Raw genomic sequence first — 22,690 nt, 5'->3', positions numbered from 1 at the left:
CTGACAGGAACACCACCAGACACAAAACAATGATCCGACAGAGGAAAGACAAGGACTAAATACACCGGGTAACGAGGGAACACAAGACAGGTGACACAAGGCTGGGAAACAGGTGAAACACATTAGGGCGGGGCAGGACAATCAAAGGCGGGAACACAGGGAGTAAAACAAGACAAGACAAGACAGAGAACAGATTATCAAAATAAAGCAGGAAACTAAGCAAAATACAGAACAGAAACAGACTACCAAAATAAGACCCACACCAACCCATGACAAACATCAGTCCTTGGCAGGATGAGTATCATGATGAATGCACAAGTGACAGAGGAAGCCGTACACTGCAGAGGCAGTCATTTAAAATTCATTTCATTGGTCAAACAAGGTAAGAAATGGCATGATGACACAGCCCCATCATTACCTAACGGCAAATAAGCTACTCAGTGTACTGTAGCAGGTTAACTGACAGGTTTGGTTCCTTGAGTGCTGAAGGCAAAATATCAGCATCAAAGTCTTGGCAAACATCAGATGGGCTTTTTGCCAGGCCATCATGAAGTAGAACAGTTCTCCAGGTTAACCAACAAGCAATCTCTACAGTAGTAGTACAGATGCCTCCAGCACATAACAATAAAAACAACTTTTTAAATAGCGGTTGAACACAGAGTTCACATAGTAGTCTTGCATCTTGTGTGTGGATCATTTTGACCAATGAGGGACTGTGGAAGTTATCAAGGGGGGATGGGGGTCAATAAAGGGGGATTTCGCATTTTCTTTTTGCTGAAGGGATGGTATTTTAACTATTTTGGGAGAACGTGGGAGCGTCTGTTATGTTTTTCCAAGCGCATAGTTAAATGTTATTTCAGCCTTCCCTTGGGAGACTTATTATGTATAAAATAAATGGATAAATTGATCATAAAAGTGTTTTGCCATATGCAGAGAACAACAGTCAATACTGTTTTTGTTGTAGTAGTGTTTTAGAAAAATAAATATAAACACCATTCCCACCCCAATAATTTCTGTACAGTCCCTAACTATGAACAGGAGATGTGTGTCTTTGAGTCTCCTTGCTGAATTAAAAGCTAACCTGGACAGATTATGTATTGCACAGAAACTTCTTTTATAATCATAGAGGCTTAATAAACACAGGCTCTGCACTCAAATCAAGAAAAGTAAAGTGAATCTGCGCCTTCCTATTAACTTCCAATCATGTGCTACAGTGTAAGCTTCTCCAAATCTTCGAAGGAGCATCCACATGTGACGAGTTTTTAATGAAGACACACATTTACATGACAACCTTGTACAACTCATCACCATGCACACTTTGAGAAAGTTATTTGGTCCAGCGTACACCAGTTATTTTTACACATATTATTCCACCCAAGGTTAACATTACATGCACATACACACAATTTTCTGGTGCTTCTGTGAAACTAGATAACACTTTAGGCCACAGTATTTAACATCCTGCAGCCACCATTATAAACCAGAATCCTATGAAGTGAAATAGTTGACTTACAGTTGGCTACCACCTGAACAGTTAAAGTTTGCTTTTGGTGCCTGGTCACATTAATATTTCTGACAGTTTATCCGAAAAATCGTGAACTATGTGACCCTGCATGGTGTTCACTATTTGGTTGCTGAGCTCCTAACAACAACAAGAAATCTAACTCTACTATTACTTGTACAGTGGTTTGATAGCACCCGATAAGGTTATAGAAGTCCATTTAGTGTATGTATATTATTTCAGTAAGTGAATATATTATATAGCAGTTAGTATTGAAGCCCTGAGGTCAGCCATTTTTATTCTTTATCACATCCACAGTTAATGACTTAGCATATTAAATATCTTTACTCACTCACCCGCCGGATATAAACACAGACAGAATGCACAGAGATGGCACACTGGCACATACAGCACACCACATACATCTTATACACCACTGCATTTTGTTACCACAAAACAGTGAGGCGGATTTATTTCATGGCATTTTTTTTGCAAGTTTGCAAATGATTTGGGATTATCATTTGTCTGACAAAACTGGATGAATGACAAATGTTTATGTCATAGCGGCTGCACAGCACCTCGCTTCTTTCCATATGTCTTTGTTTAGTCCCATTTGCTCATCTGATAAAAACAAACGAGCATAAATGAAAGATATGAGATGTCTCTGCTCCTAGGAAAAGGACACAAGGTAGAAAATGGAGAGAAAAACGTCCACACTGTTATAGTAAGTGACATAATTCAACAAGTCAGTGATATTTCTCTTCTGCCTTTCATATTGGTGGTTATAATTTGTTATAAGGCTATATTTGGTGATGGGATGTTCTGACTTTAGTGGGGCTCACCTCTTTCCTCCAAAATACAAACTAGGTTTCTACATAGTAGTTTACCCATGTAAACAAAACATACATCACTGGGATCTGCTGTCATTTCTTCTGCCGTTATCATGTTTTATGAACAGGTAAAATTACCCAATACACAAAGAAGTTTTATTTGGACATATTTATGTTTTTGAGATGTGTTAAAAACTCATATTAAAGGATGTAGTGTTGACTGCAGTGACACCACTTGTGTGAAAATGTGAAATATTACTTGAGGTGAAAAATTACAACAATGGAACAAGGGCATAGGGCTGCATAAAACATTTCCAGCATCTAAAACTCTACTGCAGAGGTGATAGATTTATTTTACTAGTTTCTATTAATCACCAAGGAGGACAGGATTTTGCCATATTCATTTCAAAATCTAATCTGTTCTAATCATTCACATTAACTCCATTTCAGGAAATCAACAACACTAAACCATGGCAATGACAGTGGGAACATGAGCAGAAAAGGCACTATAGAAATATCTGATTCATGGCTGGTCAATAGAGCCAGCTGGAAAGAATAATCACTTCAGAGATCAACCTGAGAATTTAAAATGAAGCCATGTTTCTGATCTACATGAGCTAAAACGCAACCCTCTTCTGAACTAACTGAACAAAAGCATCATGGGGAGGATCCTCGGCCCTTCTCTTCTGATAGATAAAAAGGAGACGACGCTCAGCTCTCAGTCTGAAAGTTGGGGTGATAACAATATTAACATATGGGCAGAAAAACTTGAGAACTACCACTTTTCCTTCCTCTTATACTCATATAATTAGTTTCCAACTAATCGTGGCCTTGCAGAGTCCCTGGTGCATAATTCTTTCTCATGCGTGGTCTGAGCCAAGCGATATAAGCACTACAGACAACCTCTGCATATGTCACACACACATCCTTTGCGATCTAAAAGGTAAATATGTGACATGTGCTTCCATGAGCTGCAGATTGAATGCTCATTCACAGATGCAGCTCTTTTTTTATGTATGACAGACTGTAAAGGAAGTATTCCCCCTAGGATACTCTCGGCAGTTATATGTGCTTCACAATTTTCTGTGACGCAGTCCTGGGGTTATTTTGCTTTGAAGAGCTGGATTTTATTATTATCAACCTGCCTCGTCCATTCCTGCTTCAGTCAGTGATGATCGCATCCATGCCCCTTACTCAGACTACAACATGCCTTGCAGGTACACACGCATGCATCAAGGCTTCTGAGGTTAGTCTCAGTGGTAATTGGTTTTACTTTCTAAATTATCGATATTCGATATTTCAGGAAGCTAAAACAATTCTTATATCAAATATCACTGATGTTGCAAGGGAAATATGTTGGTTCAAAATCTCAGTTATTAATGGGAATATGAAAAATACACCCAAATATTGCAGGGATCGATATTGAGTAGATTTGCTGTAAAGAGCAACCAAACACCATCTTAAAATGTTGTCTTTTCTGACCTGCAGTGGGTTAACTTAACATCTCACCTTGCTGCAGTGATTTAGAAGTGCACTCCACTGTGACTGGTGGGTGTGTTACAGAGCACACTTCTGACCACAACCAACATCAGAGGTGACTTCAAGGAAATCAGCAAAGAAACTGCTATTCAATGAGGCTTGATCTTTTTTTTTCTGTTTTAAGAGTTTTTTTTTTTTTTTTAGTAGTGTGGATTTTTCTTTTCTTTATTACCAATATCGGACATATGCAGTCTAATGGGCAGGATGGGTTTCTGGAATTGTTGCATGTGTTTTTATACAACCCAATCAATTTCATACTAAACGTGTGTGTAATTAGTCGATAATGAACATTGTATTAAAATCACGAGTTGACATGACGAGTTACATGACATGACAGGGGTGCCTCTTAAGACTAACAGTGTTACTTCGAGGTGATTACACGACAAGCGCCACAATGACTACAACGATGCTTTGGATTAGTGAAAAAGTAAAAAAAGAAAAAAAATCACAATCTTAAGTCTCAGTGACAGTGATTATTGACAAACACTCAGTAGTAATTTGTAAACAAAATATACACACACATACTGTACCTTGTACTCTCTATCTACAATGGAAATCTTTTTTGTTTTGGTTATAGTCCTTCATTTTCAGTCTTATTTTCATTGGCGTATTTTTATATAACCCATTTCATTTATCTATGTATATTTACATAATTTTTCTGAGAGCAGTGTATACTAGCATCGAGTTCAAAATTAATAAAAGCATTATCTAGTAAACATGTTGCTAACTTTACAACTCTCCTCGAAGTGCAAGACTGTGTTGGGAGAAAGTGCATGAGTCCTGCCAGTGTTCCAATCATTCTACAATTCTACCAGCATAAAAGACCGTCATCTTACTGTATTCACACATCGAACCATGCTGATTGAGCAAGCACACAACAAAACCCTTCACTTAAAATCTTCACAACTTGATACCAGCATGACAATAACATTGACTGCATAACATGTTAAGCAAAGCACAGTGGACTGTAGAGTCCTCATTACAGCTACAGACAGCAGTGTGGTAAAGATACATGGTCAGAAGACAGTAAGTGCATTTTAATCAGATAAATACTTCCATTGGCTGGACACGAGGTGGCAGGTCTAAATCTGTTGGCAAGAAACAACATTTCCTTGCTTCTATTTCAGATGAGAAGGTATTAGATGAAATTGTTCAGTTCACTTCTGGAGTTCCTGATAAGATTTGGGCACCAGTCTGAGCCTTTTATCTACATTAAGATTTGTTGCAACATTTGGTTTTCTGGGACATCTTATGAGCCACCAGTGATTCCGTTTTTTCTTCCTTTACCTAAATTTTGCCAAGCAACACTATCCAAACCCCTGCTGACTTGCCAAGATTGTACTCGTTGCTTAGCAACACTTGTTTACTTAACATTCAATCAAGCATATTTTAAACTTGTGGTGCCCTGCAAAGCACAGATAAAACAGACAAATAAGATGAGTTTATCTGCCTTTGAAAGTGTTGGTGGTATGAAAGTAGGCTGCAGATTTGACGGCATTTATTGTTAGATTTATTTTTTGTTAAAGACCCCGAAAGACCAATTTCTTCAATCCGCTTCTTAGTACGAGGAATGTAATCCTACATGAGCACAGCATTTTCTGCCAAAGTTGGAGCAGTTTTGGTTATTTAATATGAGAAATGTATGTATTTGTGTTTTTGTCTCTGTTTTGCTCACTGGTTTGAAGGGAGTGGGGTCGTGTATTTCGGTACACCAATCAGGATTTAAGAATACTTAAATTAAGAAAAAAACGTTGTGGGATTGTTACTTTATGTTGTCAATCAAATCTGATCAAACCACACAGTCCTGATGAAGCAGATTCGCTGAGTTTTTAAATGTTAACCTCTTGATAAAAAATAAAAGAAAGAATGTTTTTTTCTTCCCAAACTGTAATTGTTGCCTTTTTAATAATGAATATTTACCGTTGTAGAGAAATACTCAAAATTGGAAACCAAGTCTTCAGGGGCTTAAAGACATCTGAAAGAGTTGTTTTTTAAAAGTATTTTCTGGGCTCTTTTCAATTAGGAGGATGTGAATGGGTGGCACACTGCTGTGTGTGGCTGTACATCACCCGACAGTCTTCCTCTAGCGAGTACAGTATGCAGCAACACGACACATCTGGGTCACAACAGCCGTACATTTACATCCTCAACGTCAACTCAACATCGCACACACAAATGGCAGTTCCACTTCCTTAATACATACACACACACACAAAAATGTTTCAAAACCCAACTGGAGCAGAAATCATGTTCACACCAAACAAGAGAACATCACAATCCACATTCTTTATGCATGCAGCGTGTGAACACACCATTGTCCTGGTTTACTAAGCTTTTGTTACAGGGTCCCAGGTGTTTTTGCAGAGTGTAAATATCGATCTACATGTAGCCTGACGCATTTGAACACACCCACGGGTAATTTCAGGCTCATATTGATAACTCTTTAATAAGAGTTAAGACTCGAAACTGACATCATTTAAAGGTAAATTCGTCCCAGTTTCATTGTTCTCGCCTGCATCTCTGCTTGTGAAATAGCTCCTGCTGACAAATCCTTAGTAAAACTGTGTGGTTAAAAGTTGCAGTTGAGGCATGTGAACTGTCCCATGGCTCATGATTCTCTATTGTGTAGTGTGCAGTCCTGTGTTAATGAATATTTACAGTACCACGAAAAACAACTAGAGGAAGAGAGACATGCCAAGCTTGGCCTGCTTCAGTATTATCACACAGACACAGACTGCAGAGTCCGTACAACTATAATGAAGTGTGAATGCATGTGTGGGGATTGTGTTAGCGTGTGTGTGTGTGTGTGTGTGTGTGTGTGTGTGTGTGCACTCCTGCTGTCCTCATCCTCCTCCTCCTCACTGTGTGGGGGAGCAGTCGTCTAAATCCAGCAGCTCTCTGACCAGTCTCTCTCCAAACTGCGCTCGGCTGTAGCGTTTCACCGTGTAGGCGTCAGACATCTTGTAGAGGATGTACGCGTTGTTGATGGCGATGCTGATGCTCAACCAAAACACCTGCTGCCAGGTCTTGTTGGGCTTATGGAAGATAAAGTACCTGTGGGAGAAAAACAGCCACTTACTGCAGGGTTTCTATTCAAATATATTCTATTAAATAAATGAATAACGATAACACTCCACTTGAAATAATGTGCTTTAAAGTGAGACTGTGTAACTTTTTTCTGAACAGCAGAATATGCTGGCAACAAGTGTCAAAAACAGCATAATGGCACAACAAATTGTATACTACATTAGACATTACTTTAAAGATGTCGTCATCAGGCTGGAATGGGACCATAAGCAGAAACAAAGTGCATACTTGCTGTACTTGTCGTCATATTTGCAGATGTAACTGAGGTGCGCCGCAAAGGCCTCAACAGCCAAGGGACATGGGATCTCCCCGCTTTTCCTCTTAATGATGATACCTGCCACAAACACGCAAAAGGAGAGTGTGAGACATACAGCAGATATCCCACTGGAGGGACTCATTTTCTCCAGATTCTGTGGTCACCTGGCCAACAAACAGACAAGGGAGAAGAAAAAAAGAAGCACTCCTTTACATGAGGGAGGCTGCCCAGGTGCCATGTTACTATTTATGTTTTTATTCTTTGCTCACTGCAGGGCTGCTATGTTTAAATGGGCCTTTTTTACAGCAGACACTCAGACTTGTCACAGCAGAAAATGCACAGGTGTAACTAATAACATTAACTATGGCTTTGTTCCATTTAAGTCCCAGTTAACTGTGACTGTGAGCCAGCATGCACAATCTGGAATGGAAACTCATTTTGGTCTCCTTTTTGTACAGAGTGAAGAACACTTGCAGCCAAACACACACACACACACACACACACACACACACACACACACACACACACACACACAGAGGGAAAAGAAAATCAATATTGGATAATAACAGTTTAACTGATCTGGGGCTTCGCTTCCACACTCTTCATTCAGAGAGATTCACACTGCAGCCATTCAAATGAGTTCAAAACCTAACAAAACCAGAGTGGATTAGGCTATAAGAGGAGGGGAATATCATGATCCTGCCACCTCCTGGAAATGGATTATCATGGATTAGAAGCTCTCATTGATTTTTTCCTGACACGAATGCTTAACCATTTGCCAGTTTCACCTGATTGTAATGACACTGAAGCTCATCTTATTCTCACTGAAAAACTCCGATAATGGCAAGCCTTTTCAAATATTATAGCACATTTGTGGTTTCCTACATTCATGAATACATGCATTTTGTGCACTAATGTATATTGTGTGTACCGTCTCCTGTCAGTACTAAAGTTCTTAAGAGTTTTATAACTCAATGAGACAAATACACCTTTAGAGTTTTAGTTCTGGGTGCATCAGAGCAGCTTTTACCTTGTTTTGTTGGGGAATAGCTGTTGGTGAGAAACCTGAAGTGTCCCTTGTTGTACCAGCTGATCAGTGACATGCTGCCTTTCATCATTACTCGTGATTGGCCGCGCTGCGCTGGCGTGGAGCCGCAGACCAACATGTTTAGTGGTAAGCCTGTACAGTCGCTCTTCCTGGTGCTCAGCAGTCCACAGCAGTAGATATCTGGAGAACGATAAATACATCACATGTTAACATTTGCATAGATAGCTTTTCAACAGAGAGACATTCTACTAGTATATACAATGATGTGAGAAATATACTGAGCAGGCACTTATTACCAGCTAATGACGATTAGTAGATTAATCGACTAGTCTGTCGACAGAAAATTAATTAGCCGCCATTTTGATAATTGGTTAATCATTCAAATTGTTGTTTTTTGTTTTGTTTTTTGTAAACATTGCAAAGATTTTCTGGTTGAAGCTTCAGATATGGATATTTGCTGGTTTTCTAAGTCTTCTATGATATTAAACAAAATGTTGGTTGGACAAAACGAGACATCTGAGTGTGTCAACTTGGGCTTTGGGGAATTGCAATGGCCATTTTTTTCTGATATTTTATACACCAAACCATTAATCCATTAATTAAGAAAATAAACAACAGATTAATCGAGAAAAAAAAATGAAATGAAGATAATTGTTAGTTGCAGCCCTACTAACTTAACTACTAACTTAAGTTTTTAAGCAAAAATGCCCAAAATCATTAGTTGTAGCCCTAGTTTAATCCCTGCAGTAACTACTGAGCATGTATTGTGCTTTTCATGCATTCTGCTTCTGATATTAACCAAAACCTCGTTATCTCTCTCTCACGGCTGTACCACTTCTATTCTTCTTCTTATGCCATTTATGTCTTTCGCTTTTTCTGTCTCTGTCCCCCACCCCGTCATTTTCTTTACATGGATGAGCAGCAGTGAAATAATCATGTGGCTGACTGCTGCTCATTTGTTAATGTTCTCAATTTGGAGAATGACTTCTATCTGTGTAGTACAGTACACGTGTGTGTGTGTGTGTGTGCGTCTGTGTGTTCAGAGTAAGTGCTGCAGAGGTAATTAACTCTGCTAATTAATCCAGCATGATACATTTGAAAGAAAATTTCCTGACAATAACTTCACAAGCTCAGAACTGAGTTTTTCCGGCTGAATGCCTCATGGTAGAGTTACCCAATTAGGATGAGAAAATATTGATTACATCTCCAGACTTGATTTTTCTTTACTTGGCATACTGTGGCTCTGCCCGGCTGAGTTTAAAATTGCTCTTCTGTTATTGTTTAGTGAAAGAGCATTTGTGATAACGGGAATGTAAAAACTTTTCAATTTCCAAGTTGTGCTGATGATATCATCAAAGGAGCCTGATCTGTTTTGCTGAATATTTGTTCTCTGCCTTCACTGATTCGCTAATTTTTAGCCTTTTATGGCAGGATGACATTGTTCCACATTTGCTATTATTACAAAAGAAGAAAGAAGGTTAGGGAAGATAATTCAAATGTGACTCACTATAACCACAACAGGGTTATGCTTTACTAATAAATTATGCCTTTGGTATAATGAACATGAGACTCAGAGCTCTGTGGAAACCTACTTCAAAGACAGATTATCAGCATAAAATAGCGCAATTTCCTCCGAAACTATTTCCTGCAGGTCTTTTGCAACACCTTCTGATAAAATACCCCATATTGAGAATATAAGCTATTAACAGAAGCTTGTTTGGATTCAGAAGTTCTAGTTGTCAGGTGTTACAGAAAGTGGTGTTTCTTTTAAGTGTCCACCAAAGTGTCCACTTTACCTATTGATTTCTTGGGCTGTGACAAGACTAAACACTCCCCGCTGAATCTTCCATGATGTATTGTGCACGTGACAAGACAATTAACTGTCTATTGCAGTGCATCCCGGGGCTGTTATGGTCGATGTTGGTTGAACAGCAAAAGAAACATCCATCTTAACAAGTCACTTAGTGTAAGATTTAGTCATTAAGATGCAGAAGAAAACAAATTGTGATGCAATTCCACTTCTTTCCAGCGCAATCTTCCAGTCATGAATGTGAATATTTGGAAACCTGACAGAATAAGGCAACTTTGTGCATTAGTATACAATCACACTTGATTCTACAGCAATCTCAAAATACATTGACTTGTAGCAGGCAGATATGTCACACCAGTGTCAAATGTTGTTTTTAGGAATAACATTTAGACAACATGGCCATTCTTTGCAATGTCAAGCTTTTTTCTTTGAGACATTTCTATCTTGTTTTAGAAACAAGTAGGACTTACATGAGTACTAGTCAGTCTACCAGCCCTATGTTTTCATCAACATATGACAGAGGCTTGCTGCTTGTGCTTTACACATTCCCCATATGGCTAAAGATGTTTCACTTGCGGTATAAGGACAGATGACAAAAATAAAATGTGTCATTGTAGCTGCATACTGTAGTGCTGTGAAGTCTTATTTGAAGGTGAAATGCAACAGACTGTCTACCTCTCTGTGCTGTTAAACCTGAAGATGCATTCGTGACAACATGACTAAAAACAAATAAACAAATAAAAAATGCAAAAAGGGAGGAAGATGAGATGAGGAGGGAGACTACAATCTGTAGCAGAAAAGGAAGAGCACGAGAGATGACAGAGGAGAAGCAGAAAGATAGAAAAAGAAAAGTTTGGGTAACACTTGAATACGTGAAGGTATCTACATAAGAGTGACATGACACTGTCATGAACACGTGACAGTGCCATGACACATGAACCCTAACTCTGACTCTAACCCTAACCCTAACTTGTCATGACAAAAACCGAGTGACACTTAATGACAGAAGCGTTATGACATAAAGTTTATGACTTGTTTATAATGTTTATGTAGATACCTTCAAGTAAAGTGTAACCAAAGTTTGTATTTATTTAGGCAGCATGAGAGAGACAGACCAATGCAGTAGATAGTATATCTGCTGTTGCAACTTGTTTGTGTACCTTGTTTGCTGAATTCAGTAAAGAGGCTGAGGCTTGTGATGGATGGCCCGGTGAAGATGATGCTGTTCTTGCCGGAGATGTTCTGGCAGAGCTGCTTGGCCACGAGGCTGTGGAGCTGAGGTTTGTTCTTCAAGGTGGCCAGAGCATCGGTGCCCTCCTTCAGATGGACTGAGATCTGCAGCATGGGCAGAAAGAGACAGGACATTTAGATAAAACAGATATAGAACCAGCAAACGTTATGTCAGTTTTAAATACCACTTTATTGTCCTCTAGGTTAGAAAATCCTGCAGCTACTATATAAGTCTTAACTCTCTACAAGGCTGTGATTTTCAATTTACAACATTTTGTGATGGAACAGCAAGTTGACGATTTTGTTTTTCTTAAAGTTTTACCAGTAGAGGCTACACATTTTTCCTGAAGTGGCCCGAGAGAAAAGGCAATATACTGTAGTTGCAGAAATCAACATCCATATGCGTTTGGGAGATTTCATAGTAATATGCCGATAACATTTCTGGGAAATTAGGGGTGGGGGAAAAAATCAATACAGCATAATATCACAATATTTTCCGTGGCAATACTGTATCGATACACAGACACCAAGTATCGATCTTTTATTATATATGTGTTGGTCAGTTTGTCTGCTTGACACTCCCATTTTGCAGCAATAAAATTGAAGTGAGATGAACAAACGGAGAAATGTATCTTTTTTAGATAAAACAGATGTTGACAAAGGAGACATCATTTGAAATTGGGAAAAATTTTAAGTTGGAAAAAAGGTAATAAATTGCAATACATCGCATAATATTGCAATACATTTGAAATCGCAATAATATCGTATTGTGACATAAGTATCGTGATGCTATCGTATCGTGAGGCCTCTGGTGATTCCCACCCCTATGGGAAATATGCCAGGTTAAAATATACCAGCAGCGACCATAAACTGCAACAGCCCTGGTTAAATTCAGACAGGGACCTTTGATGCATGGCATTCCCCCTTTCTTTCTCTCCCCTCATTCCTGTCATCTCTCTACTGTTAACGCTCCCATAAAAGTCATAAAATGGCCCCCAAAAATATAGTAAAAATCACATTTGGGCCTGATGTTCGTGCAAGAAGAAAGCTCATAAAGTGTTCAAAATTAAAAGAATTCATCCTCTGGAGAAAATGCATGTGCTGAGTAGATTTCATGGTAATCTGCCAAATAAGTTGTTTTTTTTTTAATTTAGGCCCTAACCTTTGAAAATGTCACAAAATCTCCAAACAATTGGCCGAAATGTTTTAGGAGCGCCCACTGGGACTGTGAATATGAATATTTCATGACAATCTGGCCAGTTGTTGTTGAGATATGGTGCTCTGGATCAAGGTGGACTGAGTCATGCTCCTTAGCTCAACACACTAGTACACAATGCCCTTGAAGATACAAGTCTCAAAAGAAATATGAAGAAGAGCTCTGCTTCCAAAGAAACTTTCCACTGTCCTTCTTGCACTTATATTCCTGCTGTTGTTCACGAGCTGAACGGCATTAGCCTGATCAGCCAGCATCTATGTCAGGCCTTTAGCTATTACGCTAAGTGGTCAGTCCATGCTTCTGTGTGTTTGTGTATCCCTGTGTAGTGCATTGGCTAATGGAATCTCATTGATTCACTCCATTAACTTGTTTTATTTCTTAGATTTTTTTCTCTCTCCCTCGACACAATTCATTTAAAGAGAGAAGATCTCAGTGCAGACACACATCAGCAGAATGGTAAAGACCGCCAAATGGCCACAGTCAGTGTGAATGCTAATGCTTATTTGTTAAATGGATGGGATAATGGCATGTGGCTTTAAATGACAGAGTATGTGATGCTTCTTGCACACAACTTGTTTTACACCGGAGATTTGGGATTACAAGAAAAAATATGAATTGATTTTATTCGAATAAAAACCAATGATGACAAAAGCAGAAAAAAGGCACATTAAAATTCTGTTGGTGGTTGGTCCTCTCTCCTCTAATGCAATTCTGGACTACATCCAGGCTAAAGAAGGAAACATTTCCCCTGCAGCATACTGCAGATCCATCTATTTATGGGTTCTTTGCAGTTAAAAATGTCTTCTTCTTTACAATGTTGTATTATTTTGCTGTACTCCCTACCCAGTTTCTCTAAAAGCCTAGTTAAGTTTGTCATTCTCAAACCTGAAAAAAAATATAGCATGCTTTACTGGCATTCTTTGTTTAATCTGTTTCTGATATCATGCCAGTATTATACTGTCTACTGTACTGGACTGAATTGGGTGTTGCTGTTAAAAAATGAAAGATTATAAGATCCTTCCCATTGCGCCTCCAATGCAAGTGATGGAGGAAAGAATCCACAGTCCCAGAGATGGGGACTCGAGTCTGAGACTCGGACTCGAGTCGCACTTAAGTCGCAGAAACAGCTGACTTCAGACTTGACTCGGACTCGACCCAAAAGACTTCAGACTTGACTTGCGACTCGACCACAAAGACTTCAGACTTGACTTGCGACTCGACCACAAAGACTTCAGACTTGACTCGGACTCGAGCTTCGAGACTCGTCAACAACCTATTTTCATACAACTATTGCTTTTTAAATCTAAATGTATTAATGTATTTCTATTTTCTTTTATTGGCGCATATACGGGGAAACGTATGACGAGCTGTATGTCCCCTGCCCTTTGCCATAATGTGCAACGTAACGCATGCGCCTATGTGCGCGCACATATCAAAAAATGCATTGACGATGGCGACACCAAGTCCTCCTGGAGTTGTGCCTTTTGTCATTAGTTTTGCTTTCAATAACTTGGTAAACAGTGGCAGTAAGCTAACAGCTACATGCAAGGTGTGTGGCACCAAGATAAATAATGCCGGATCAACAACGTCGGACTTCATCAGGCGTCTCAAAACACACCTAAATAGGTCAGTCACTCACACGCTAATGTGAAAGAGACATTACATTTAGCATATATCGTCACAGGTAACAAGCTAACCATCGCAAAGTGTTGTGCTAATGCTGGGAACAGGCAAATAGTATCTTTATAGTTAGTAGTCGCTGAGGCTAAGAAATCCATGGCGCACAGGAGGCGGGACGCACGGATCCATCTCCCCAGGAACAAACGCTGTGCCGGGTGGGCAAACTCAGGTGATGCGTAATTGATCCCGTGGATGATTTGTAGACTATTAAGTGAACAAGGTGTACCCAGTCCACCAAACACTGGGCCGTCTTGACTGTCTTAATTCTGCACATATTTCTGTTACTGTAGTCCTATTTACTATTTCATTATTTCATCCATGCGTGGCACAGCAGATCCGTGCGCACTGTCACCTGCTGGCCTCACTAACCTCTCCTCCTCTGAGTCGGGTCTCCCTCGCGCTGGACTCAGTTTCACTGAGCGTACTAACACTTAGAAAATAAATGGCATTACATCAGTGAGTTCAAACTACTTATTGTGCGTAATTTGGACTGACACTGAGATGCATATTGTTCTGTAACTGGTGTGGCGCTGCCACTTTTCTCTTGATTTCCACTTCGACATTTTTTTGAGTGAAAGAGACATTACATTTAGCACATATCACAGGTAACAAGCTAACCATTGCAAAGTGTTGTGCTAATGCTGGGAACAGGCAAATTGTATCTTTATAGTTGTATCCATATGATGTGACAGCTACAGGACATGCTTTGAATTCATAAGATTTAACAATACAGTGTTAGGGACAGATCAGATGGCCAGAGACTTGAGACTTGGCTTGGACTTGACTTGGACTCATGGCAAAAGACTTGAGACTTGACTTGAACTTTCCCCTCAAAGACTTGAGACTTGACTTGGACTCAAGCTCAAGGACTTGAGACTTGACTTGGACTTGCAAAAAATGACTTGAACATGAACATCTCTGCACAGTCCTCATTCTGCTAAAACTTAAAAGTTTATCTTTAGTTAAAATGAAGCTTCAGCAGTCGGAGACTAGACTAGATGACATCAAACTGTTCTAGTGGTTATATTTTAAAGTTACAGCCTTTTAAGTACAAAAATATCCCTCCACACAGAAACTCAAACAGGCATTTCTGTTCTAAAAAGACTAACTTTAAAAGATAACCACTTGCATTGACTAACTTAACACTGCTGAAACCTCATAATAGCTTCAGATAAACTTTTAAATGTACAGTTTTTTTGACTGTGGATTTTGTCCCTTATTACTTTACAGGCATAAAAAAAGTGAACTTGGCCTTCAAGGTTAGGGGTAGCCATGTACTACATGATGTACAAACTAGTTATGATTATAAAAGGATTGGTTGACCCAAAAACATATGTTCTCACTTGGAACTGGAATTATGTTCAACCAAAGAAACAGTCCCTCTGAAAACAGTGAGAAACAGGGACACTGTTTCTGGAAAGACATGTTGAATTTTTAATGTATACGTTTCATCTCTATTAGCACCACAAACATAACTACCTTCAATTCCATTGTATTGGGGTAGAGGTAGAAATCTTAGAGAGAGATATCTCAAAAACTGAAGAAATAAAACAGTCTAGCTGCAAAGCTAGATACCACTGGAGGTAAATGCATTATGTCAGTGAAGTTCATCTTCAGTATAACAGCGCAAATGTTTGTGTGTTCCCGCATGTGTGTGAGTCATGCACAAGATTTATATAGTGATAAAAACTGCTTTAACAACCTGCATCCTGGGGGAAAAAAATGCTGCTTTCACTTACAGTTTGGCTGGGCATTCTGTCTCACAAATACTGGGTAGCAGTAAGGAGGTTGCCTCCATCCTTGTCACCAATTTAACAATACAGAATAAGACTTGTAAACTCATGCAGTTCTGGGTTCTATTGTTTTCTCCACCGTCCTCTTTAATGTTACGGGTTGGTCAGGTATGCCAGTCCTCCTGCAGTCCCTGGCCTCAGTTAAATGGTGATGTTACATAAGCAACCGGCGTAGGAGTGGAAAGTTGCCGTAAGGACAAGGTTGTTAGTGAGCAGCAGAGCAGCCCTGCCTGCCTGAGATGTGACAACACAGATCAAATCCTGAGCCAGTAGCTTTTCAAATCTAAACATCAAAAGAGAAATCTGACAACCAATATGTTTTGCCCAGAAGGTATTACTCATTTCAAGATGAGTTTAATCTTTTTTGAAAATCAAACTTTGCATTTTATGCGTGTAAAGCCCGCAAATGTTCACAATGAAATTCTGAAAAGTGATTTTATTCTTTGTAGTGCTGGATGCAAAATGATGGAACATCGACAACCTGAGAATGAGATTTGAAACTTGGTGAAGATCAAAGTCTTTGATGTTTTCAAGAGAGCCTTTTTGACTTCAGGCAGACTGAAGACTTTTTTTTGCATTTTTGATGTAAAATATTAGATTTCTGCCACGAAGTACCCTCAAAGCAAACACACAAACTTGTACTCTTCACTCTCTCTTGCTTTTTTTCACACTCAAATCAGACCTTAAAGTGCTCATATTATGGTCATTTTCAGGTTCATAATTGTATTTAGAGAGTGTACCTGAATGGGATTACATGGTTTAATTTTCAAAAAACACCATATATTTGTTGTACTACACATTGCTGCAGCTCCTCTTTTCACCCTGTGTGTTGAGCTCTCTGTTTTAGCTACAGAGTGAGACATCACAATTCTGTTCAGCCTTTGTTGGAAGTTGCACATGCACAGTACCTAGGTCAGCACTTCAAGCCAAGTCAGAAGCAGAGTATGAGGGCGTGCCATGCTAGCAGCTAGGAGAGCATTATAACATGTGTTACAAAGTGACGCACATTTGTCACGGAAGTAAAGGCTGGACTATAATAGAGCTGTTTGGAGCAGTTTGTGAACAGTGTTTTCTGTTGGAGATGGTAAGTCCCTTTGGGGTGGACTTTGGGCTTTTTCACCTTGTAAACCTATTACGTGCACAAAACGATATATAACACAATAAAGGAAAGGGGAAAAGCCAAAAAGCATAATATGAGCACTTAAACTATTCAGATTTCTGATTGCTGAGTACACTGTATATGAGTATTGTTTGCTGCTACCTGACAGATGAATCCGGTGGAGGTACACTGTCGAACCCAGAGGCTGAACTTCCTCTTCTTCCTCTTCCTCAGCTCTCTTTCCGTACAGGTGGTAATGAACACTGGATCTTCGTCTATCAATGGCTCATGAAGAACCTGGAAACACACAGGCAATGTTACTGTACACATGAGTTTGTCTTCGTGGATTTTTACATAACCGTGTCACAAGTAAAGTACACAATGTGTTCCTGGAAAAGAATAACTGGCCTTGAAAAGGGAGATACAAATTCATTCACACAAACTGGTTTTGTGTGAGGCATAGGAGCAAGCTTGTGTATGATGTAACATTACAGCGAAGGGTTGGAGAGAGAAGGCAGCCAATTGGAGATCGTCACAAGTCTTGTATGTGTTTGAGTGTGATACTGTAGAAAGAGAAAACACTGTTCTCAGCAGGAACACGCTCTCAACGGTGCAAATCTGTCTCAAAACTCCTTCAGAAGAAAGTTGTTTCTCGTGCTGCTTTGTCCTTCACTTTTGCATTTATACATTATCCCCTTAGTTTGTCTGTCTGTCTACATCTTTCTTTCTATAACCACTAAAAAACAAAATGAACAAAGTAAAGACCAAACCCCATAAAAAAATAGACAAATAAAAAATAGGCATGACTGCAACTTTTTCCAAAGAAAAATTGAATTTTGCAAACTATTGGTATCACATAACAGTAGTTTAGCAGATTAATAAACATGGTGCAAATTGATTAAAATTTAAACACGGTGGTAAAAAAACATATATACACAAAAATATAATAGAGACACATTGTTAAATCTTTCTCCATCTTTAAAACAAGCACTACAGAGTAAAACTTACACGATTATTCAATAATCTATTTGAGGGTCAGAAAATGAATCTGCAACAATTTTGAGAATCAAGTAATCGGAATTCAGGCAAAGATTACAAAAAATAATTTGTTCCAACTTCTCAATGTAAAAAACTGCTTTACTTTGTTTCCCATGATAGTAAACTGAATATCTTTGCGATTTGGACTGTTGTTCCCAAAGAAGCCACTACAGCCACTTTCTGTTGTGGTCATTAATTAAATCAATGAACATAATTGAAGAAAAACATTTAGTCAAAGTATGTTTCATAAGTAGGTTGAACTCTCTAAATAGTTAGGATGGGTCAGATCAGAAACTGAGGATGAATTTCTCAACGGGGATTAAAGAAAATACTCAAAACTGGCACACATTCACAAATTAAAAACACACACAAGCAGGGGCAATAACAGAACACACACACACACACACAAAACCAAATATTATCTAACCCTTTCTTGGACGAGTACACGAGCGAGATACACATAAATCCTGGCCAAATATTTCCCATATTTTAATCACACAAGTATTTGCTTTTCAAATGTCTCTCAGCTCTCCCTTCCTCCAGTGTCTTCCCCATCTCTTTTCCATCATGATTTGACTACAGCTGCAGTGAGCAATGACCAACAGCTCTCTCCTGCTCTGGGACAAAAAGCAACAAGTAATTTCCAAGTCAAATATGGAGTTATGGAAAAGTAATGAGGCTATCTAGCCTCTGGATGGATGACATCACCCAAACCACAATGGCCTTTTGAGAAATAGCGCATCCTGTAGCTGCCACATTAGCACAGTTACATTTGCACATGAATGCTTCAAGTAAATAATTTGCATGGGGGTCACTAATCGTGTATTGGACAAAGAAAGGAGGAAAATCAATATATCCACTTGCTTGCTGTCTTGCAGTGGATGTTCTGTGAGGGCTGCGACAAATGCTCTCAAAGATTTTACACTTGCAAATCAATACAAAGCAGTGTCAACAGATCATCTCAGCAACTGCAAAACTGCCAGACTGACAAAGAAAATGTGATGCATCGCTGTCAAAAGGAGCTGACATAACATGCTAATATTCAGCAGCGATTATGTTAGTCACACGTTAGCGATCATACACACACACACACACACACACACACACACACACACACACACACTGAATAATGCAAAGTGGCGGATAAATCCAGGTCACACAGACTCACATGTAGAGAAATATCCTGCATTCGAACAAACATTTTGACGACGCAGTTTCCTCCCTTTGTTCATTTCTTGTCAATTAAAAATATAACTGAATTTATTTGTTGGTTACAGTTAATGATTAGTTGATCTGCAGAAATTAATTATAATTAATAATAATAATTATTATTATAATTATTTTGCTAATTGAAATAGTCATTTTTTTAAGCAAAATTGCCCCAAATGCTCTTGTTACAACCTATAACATATTAATATTATAATAATAATAATAATATAATAATATAAAATGCTGGTTTTCTTCTATAATATTTAACTAAATATTGTTGGGTTTCGGACTGTTGGTACTAAATACTTCAACTTCAACTTATGGATTTGGAAATTGCAATGGCCAATTTTCCTGACAATTTATGGACCAAACGATTAATTGATTCATCGAGAAAATAAACGACAGATAAATTAAAACTCAAACGAGTACATCGACTTCTCTCCTTCCTTCTGTATCAGCCATTATAAATGGGCAGATAACTTTTCCATTATCTATGGAGCAACAGTTTCAGTCCGTGCCACTCTCACTATCTGGGCACACTCTCTGCCCCTGGCACAGAAAACCAACAGATAAAACAAACTGGCCTAGATACACATATACCCCGCTGCTGCTAACAGCGCACACTCATGCTGACAGCCGGTCTGCCCATATTGTTTCAGTTTAGTCGTTTTTTAGAGCTAAGTGGATAGATAGCACTAATGTCAACCCCTTAATTACTTCACAATGAAATAAACTCATCATCAACATTTACATTTAAACTATTTTGACAGTACAATTGCATAGCTGAATGAATGTGGATGGGGTATGGGGGGGGATGCTGTTAAGAGCCTGTATTCCCAAATGCATCACAGCACTGACATCATCTTTCACAATGAAGATGATGTTATAGCACTTATACGGCAGAAAAGCCATTTAATCAACTACTTCCCGGAAATTCATTAATTTTTAAGAGGGTGCCGGGGTGGCATCAGATTCCACTGGAATATGATTAGCCAACTTGGTGGCCCTCCTCCTAACCAGATTCTGAATATGTTGGCTCATTTTTGTTTGTTTTGTTATTAAGGAAGAATATGTAGCTAAATGAGAAAAGCCCTTGAATGAAGTGGAAGCAACACTATGTCCTGACTTTTATGGCAACCATTTTCACGTCAGTGGTAAGTAAAACATTTAATACAACACTCTTACTCTTGATTTTCATCAGATTAAAAAAACAAAAACAAGGTTGAGTGATTGCCGCTGTCTCTCTTTGCTTAAGAAGAACACATTTTTGGTTTTGTTTTCTTACAGTAATTAAGTTGAACAAGAGCATAATATAATATAGTTAAGTGCTAATTTTATTTAACAGATTCTACTTCAATCGGCTTGTTCCCTGCCCCTTTAAAAACTTTAGTGCTGCTGCTGCTCATCTAGAGAAGAAAGTAAAGTAGGAGTTGAATTAACTCCAGCCCACCCAAAATAGAGTAGCAAGCGTGGCGCTCCACTGCCCCAGTTGCATAAATGTAGCTCTAATGCAAACAGTGCAACTGAAAGCAAGTTGAAGTGAGTCCTCTGGAGGGGAAGTATGTTAGAAATGACTGCCTTACCCAAATACTTGTATGCTGTATATATATATACTGTATAGATAGTTTTCTACGGTTTTCAAACTGAGACTCATGCAGGAACTATTTAGTCGGCCTACTTTAAGAGCATATTTCCTTTACATTTTTATTTTACAAAGTTAGTGGGGAACTCCTAAGCTACTGTATTAAAAGTGCATAAATATAGCTTAAAGTGAAAGAGTACCTACACTGCTAACCAGAAAACAGTGATTCAACAAATTGTGTACCTATAAACTTAAAATGTATCTAAACATTTTGTCTACTGTTTGCCAACTGTAAATCACCTCTAGAAGTTGTTTCATATTTCTTGGAATACTCTGCATTTTTAATGATGAGATGAGTGTAAAATGCTTGATGTCAACTGTGATGTTAAATCTTGTGGACCACTAAATGTCTGGGTATCTAATAAATAATAAAATAATAAAAATAGCTCTAGACTAATATGATAATAAAACGTATAATCAGTGTCTCAGTGAATGGTGAGTCAGTATAAATATGCAGAATGTGGCTCATATATCTCCAAATATATACAGTATAAGATGCTTTAGGGAGACCCAGGGCCGCAGGAGAGTGCACACACCTGTGTCTGTGAAGGTCTGAAGGTGTAGCTGAACGACTGCTGCAGCGAGTCCAGGAAGGGCTGGATCTTGTACAGGCCCTGGTTGCTTCCCTGTGATGGCCGGAAAGCCACAATGTGGAAGTACTTGAGGATCTTTTCAAAGCGTGCCTGGCTCATCTTCAAGGCGATGCTCCGGTTGCTGAAGAAGCCTGAGCTCCAGATGCTGAGCACCGACTCACAGCGGTGCACACTGGTGGAGGTGACAAAGCCCAGGAAGGCCTTCATCTCCTGGGCTGTGACAGGACGCCAGCCTTCGTCTGAGCCGAAGCGTTCCTGGAACTTCTTGGCATACATGTTAGTCTGGGTGACCATGTTTTGGATGCAATTGTCTGGGACGAAGAGCTGGAAGAAGTCCAACGCTGTGGCGGTGACCGGCATCTTCTGAGCAGGGCCTGGATCAGGACGGGAAGGGAAAAAAAGATTATGACAGAGGAAAACAGACAGATTGACAGATGGAGAGTCCCATATGGGCTAACTCACAGACACAACTGTCACTTAATCCCAGTTTTTAAACTTTGGCACCATGCCTACAATTTGACTGACTGAATGAAAGGTTTCTCTTTTGACACTAAGACACAAAAACATTTGGTTTTGTTGAGCTGTCACTGTCAAGGCTGTGTGGGATGCATACTAACCATTTCTTGGTTACATAAACTCCATTGTCATAAGAAGAGAGGACAAAGTAATAGAGAGAACATCCATTAATTAAGGTAGTCTTGAAGTGTATTAAATCAAGAGAAAAACATACTACATTCACATATAATCGCTGTGCTTTTTTCATAAAGCAGCCACAGAAGTCTTCGGTGTGAATGTCACAAGCCCAGGGCAGCAGTTAGATCATTTACACAACATGACAGCCACCACACTGTGATCCATGTCACAGTGTGGCGTTTCCACGCTTGCCGAAGGTTTCAGTGTCTCGTTGGTTTAGTGTTATGGCAGGCAACGAGTCAAAATCATGTTCTTATAGTCGGGAGGGAGCCATGGACAAAAGGCGTCTGAAATCAGTCAGTAAAGCATCAGCTGATGAGGGATGGGGTTGTTTAAACAGCTAGGTTTGATTGTTTTTTTTTTAAACCAAATAATGGATCCACCTAAACCTGTTGATTTGAAAACACACATAGAATATCCAAGTAA

General features: G+C 39.1%; 1 protein-coding gene across 1 annotated transcript in view; it reads right to left on the bottom strand.

Moving 5' to 3' along the window:
* Positions 1-2,269: 2,269 nt before the first annotated feature.
* The window catches only part of pgbd5 (piggyBac transposable element derived 5), a 28,646-nt gene continuing 8,225 nt past the window's right edge, over positions 2,270-22,690 (bottom strand). Inside the window, exons 2-7 of the mRNA XM_031307711.2 lie at positions 21,515-21,945; positions 17,252-17,386; positions 11,232-11,406; positions 8,244-8,441; positions 7,186-7,291; positions 2,270-6,924 (exon numbers count right to left, since the gene is read on the bottom strand). Of these exons, the coding sequence (XP_031163571.1) occupies positions 6,729-6,924; positions 7,186-7,291; positions 8,244-8,441; positions 11,232-11,406; positions 17,252-17,386; positions 21,515-21,945 (1,241 nt within the window). The 3' untranslated portion in view covers positions 2,270-6,728. The remainder of the gene's footprint in view (positions 6,925-7,185; positions 7,292-8,243; positions 8,442-11,231; positions 11,407-17,251; positions 17,387-21,514; positions 21,946-22,690) is intronic.

This window comes from Sander lucioperca, chromosome 15 (genome assembly GCF_008315115.2).
Source record: "Sander lucioperca isolate FBNREF2018 chromosome 15, SLUC_FBN_1.2, whole genome shotgun sequence".
NCBI classification, from domain to species: Eukaryota; Metazoa; Chordata; class Actinopteri; order Perciformes; family Percidae; genus Sander; species Sander lucioperca.
This window is presented reverse-complemented; position numbering and strand designations above follow the sequence as displayed.